Source organism: Myotis brandtii, unplaced genomic scaffold, assembly GCF_000412655.1.
Source record: "Myotis brandtii unplaced genomic scaffold, ASM41265v1 scaffold409, whole genome shotgun sequence".
NCBI classification, from domain to species: Eukaryota; Metazoa; Chordata; class Mammalia; order Chiroptera; family Vespertilionidae; genus Myotis; species Myotis brandtii.
In genome coordinates, this window is record NW_005365723.1 from 1,659,935 (window position 1) to 1,664,320 (window position 4,386).

Genomic DNA, 4,386 nt, shown 5'->3' on the forward strand with positions numbered 1-4,386 from the left:
TGGGGGTGGGGGGGGGACGGGGGCAGGAAGCTGGGACAGGCCAGGCTTCAGGGAGGGCTCAGTGCTGACGTGGGTCTCTGGGTGGAGTCGGGGAGGTGGCCGTGCAGGAGGGAACTGGCCCCAGAAAGGATCTACGACCAAGCATTCAATGTAGACAGATTCAAAGACATGGAAAGGAGAACGTATCACATGTGACGTCAATCAAAACCCAAACCCAACCCCAGCCAGTTTGGCTCAGTGGATAGAGCGTCACACTGCAGACGAAAGGGTCCTGGGTTCGATTCCCGTCAAGGGCACATACCTACGTTGCCGGCTCCCAGCCCTGGTTGGGGGCATGCGGGAGGCAACCAATCGGTGTTTCTCTCTGTCCCTCCCTCCCCCTTCACTCTCTCTAAAAATCAACGGAATAAAATATGCATGGGTGAGGGTTAAACAACAACAAAAACCCATATATGTTAAAAACAAACAGACAAACAAACAAAACCAAAACCCACCTCGATTTCCGGTCTCAGAGACCTGAGGTAACTCTTGAGGTCACCGCGGGGCATGAGCTCCATGATGACCAGGGTCGGCTGGCCCTGGGACACCACGCCCAGCAAACGCACCTGGGAGGGAGGGAGGGAGGGAGGGAGGGAGACAGAGAGGAGGACTCAGAGGACTCAGAGGAGCACCCACGTGGGGCGGGTGCGCCTCCACCGCCCGGATGCACGGGCCAACCCTCCACGTGCCAGGGGTGGGGAACCTTTTTCCTGCCAAGGGCCATCTGGGTATTTACATCATTCACGGCCACAGCCTGTCACACCCAGAGTGTAAGTGTGCACGGGTGTCTGGGGGCAGCAGTGAGGCGGTGAGGGGGGAGGGGGCTCTGGACACCGGAGGGGGGCGAGTTGCCAAATCCACAGGCGTGGCCTCTCTTGCCGTGGTCCTCCCCGTGCCGGGATTCGCCGGCTCTTACCACGTGGTGACAGTTGAACTCCTTCATCACCGAAGCCTCGTTGAGGAACTCGATCCGCTCCCGCATGCTGGCCGACTCGTTGACGGTCTTGATGGCCACCCGGGTTTCCGGCTCGTCCTTGACCACGCCCTTGGCCACGCCCTCGTACACCATGCCGAAGGAGCCCTGGCCCAGCTCCCGGTTCATGGTGATCTTCTCCCGGGCCACCTCCCACTCGTCGGGCACGTACACTGCGGAGGGAGAAAAGGGAGCTGAAGGGGGTGTAGCCACGGGCACCTGCCTGGGCAGCACGTGATTTGGGGGGGACCTCTGGGGAGAAGAATGCACCATGCCGCTTCCGGAAGCCAGCCTAGGAGGACATGGGGGGCAGCGACTGGGCTTGTCCCGCAATGTCCCAGGTGCTGTGGATTCCAGGAGGCAACCGTGCCCTCAAATTCTGGCATTTCAAATCCTCAAGGAGCCCCAGAAAATTCGAGGATACTAACAGCACATAAGAAGAACTCCGGGTGCGGAATGGAGGTGGTTGGGGGGTGTCAATGGGAAAAAAAACACACCCAAAAAACCAAAGGGGACATCGGTCATACTTTCCACAATAAAGATACGTTTAAAAAATAATGAAAAATAAGACCCAGAAAGCAGTCCACCTGGAGACATGCTGTAAGTCTAAGATTCACCCTGGATTTCAAAGACAAAGGGCAAGAAAGAATGTGAAGGTTTCATGGGCTGATGCGCAACCACTGAACCACACCGGCTGGGCAGTGCGGGCTTTTTGAGATACTCGGCGAACTGCTAAGAACTTTGATTTTTTTTTTATATAAAGAAGTGTTACCGAAGACGGAGTACCTCCAAATCATGCAGACCTCTTCCTCCCCTAGGTGAGCCACCCTCCCGCAAGCGGCCGGACCGGCGCCCCCACGCAGGGAGCTGAGCTTACCGTCGGCCGCGCTGAAATACTCCGGGTTCACAGACGCGTACAGCACTCCATTGCCCATCCGATTACTGCGCCAGCCAAAAGGGGGACACGTTAGGCAAAGAAAAAACCCCATCCATCCCCACGCATTTCTGTAGAGGCTCGCATCTCTGTTGTCGCCATTTTATTCATTCTATTTCATTCGGCTCCCGGAGAAAGAGTGAGCGGAGCTTGGAGCCCTCATATGAGAGCCTTTTTTACTTATTTCTTTTGTTAATCCTCACGCGAGGATATTTTTCCATTGATTTTGTTTTTCTTGAGGGAGTGGAAGGGAGGGGGAGAGACTGAGAGAGAGAAACATCGATGTGAGAGAGACACATGGATTGGTTGCCTCCTGGGATCGAGCCTGCAACTCAGGTACATGCCCTTGACAGGAATCGAACCCGGGATCCATCAGTCCCTGAGCTGATGCTCTATCCACTGAGCCAAACCGGCTAGGGCAGATTAGAGCCTTTATTGATTAATTTTTAAGATATATTTTTATTAATTTCAAAGAGGAAGGGAGAGGGAGAGAGAGAGAGAAATATCCATGATGAGAGAGAATCATGGATCGGCTGCCTCCTGCACGCCCCCTACTGGGGATCGAGCCCACAATGCGGGCATGTGTTCTGACCCGGACTCAAACCGTGACCTCCTGGTTCATAGGTCAATGCTCAAACTCTGAGCCAGACTAGAGTTTTGAAAGAAACATTCATCTCTGAACTTCATTGGAAATGAACCGAAAGGGTTACTGGATCGACAGGGCTAACAGATCAGGCTTGGGGAAGCTTAGCAGGGCAGCAGTGTCTGTGTGATTGAGTGGCCAGTGAGGGGATGACGTCACCATCAGAAAAATGGTGTTGCTTTTGAATCATTAGAAAACATTCTCACCCTGGCCGGTTTGGCTCAGTGGACAGAGCGTCGGCCCCCCAACCGAAGGCACGTACCTGGGTTGCAAACCTGATCCTGGCCCGGGTCGGGGCATGTGCAGGAGGCAACCCATTAACGTGTCTCTCTCGCATCAATGTTCCTCTCTCTCTCTCCTCCCCGCCCCCCCCATCCACTGTCCCTAAGAATCAATGGAAAAATATCCTCGAATGAAGACTCACCAAAAACAAACAAACAAACAAACAAATAAAACATTCTCTGTTCCCAGGAAGCACATCGGATTGGAAAACCAGCTTTTCCGAGCCCTAAACTGTTCCCTCAAAAAGTTGACCTTGACTCACACCCCGTCGGCCCCGAGCACCCGACACCCACCTGGGCGTCTTCTCCCCGAGCCACTCACCGCTTCCGGTGGATGACGTACAGCGTGAGGGCCAGCCCCAAGACGGCCCCAACCGAAGGCACGTACCTGGGTTGCAAACCTGATCCTGGCCCGGGTCGGGGCATGTGCAGGAGGCAACCCATTAACGTGTCTCTCTCGCATCAATGTTCCTCTCTCTCCCCGCCGCCCCCCCATCCACTGTCCCTAAGAATCAATGGAAAAATATCGAGTGAAGATTCACCAAAAATAAATAAACAAACAAATAAAACATTCTCTGTTCCCAGGAAGCACATCGGATTGGAAAACCAGCTTTTCCGAGCCCTAAACTGTTCCCTCAAAAAGTTGACCTTGACTCACACCCCGTCGGCCCCGAGCACCCGACACCCACCTGGGCGTCTTCTCCCCGAGCCACTCACCGCTTCCGGTGGATGACGTACAGCGTGAGGGCCAGCCCCAAGACGGTCAGCACGATGGCGATGGGCAGCGCGATGACCAGGTGGGCGTGGCTGTCGTACGCCGCTGCGGGAGCGCAAGGGGCAAGGGTCAAAGGTCACGAGGTGAACAGGCTACTCGTTTCATTTCATTCATTCATTCATTCATTCACTCATTCATTTTTTTGTTAATCCTCATCTGAGGATATTTTTCCATTGATTTTTAGAGAGAGAGGGAAAGGCAGACAGAAACATCAATGATGAGAGAGAGTCAAGGTTCAGCTGCCTCCCGCACGACCCCTACCGGGGATGGAGCCCACAGCCTGGGCATGTGCTCTGACCAGGAATCGAACGGAGACCTCCTGGGTCAAAGGTCAATGCTCAACCACTGAGCCACGCCCGCCGGGGCCCGTTTTTCTTTTTAAAGTACAGGGTACTCTGCCATCATAGTTCACACGATGGGCTCCAGCAAAATAGCCTTTGTCTGCAGCTTAACGACTATAAAGGGAAATGCATGCATTTGCTGAAATAAAATGCAGAGAGATTCTTACTTATCCAGTGCTCGAGTCGTACTGGCCTTCTTATCTGTCTGAAGACAGTGCCACAGACAATTAAAACACATGCACACACATAGCCCGGCCGGTGTGGCTCAGTGGTTGAGTGTTGACTTAGGAGCCAGGAGGTCACAGTTCGATTCCCGGTCAGGGCACATGCCTGGGTTGCGGGCTCCATCCCCAGTAGGGGGCGTGCAAGAGGCAGCCGATCCATGATTCTCTCTCATCAT

General features: G+C 54.1%; 1 protein-coding gene across 1 annotated transcript in view; it reads right to left on the reverse strand.

Annotated features, from left to right (window-relative positions):
- The window catches only part of IGF1R (insulin-like growth factor 1 receptor), a 117,571-nt gene that overhangs the window by 9,018 nt on the left and 104,167 nt on the right, over positions 1-4,386 (reverse strand). Inside the window, exons 14-17 of the mRNA XM_014545431.1 lie at positions 3,588-3,690; positions 1,890-1,954; positions 956-1,185; positions 495-605 (exon numbers count right to left, since the gene is read on the reverse strand). Coding sequence (XP_014400917.1) covers positions 495-605; positions 956-1,185; positions 1,890-1,954; positions 3,588-3,690 — 509 coding nt within the window. The remainder of the gene's footprint in view (positions 1-494; positions 606-955; positions 1,186-1,889; positions 1,955-3,587; positions 3,691-4,386) is intronic.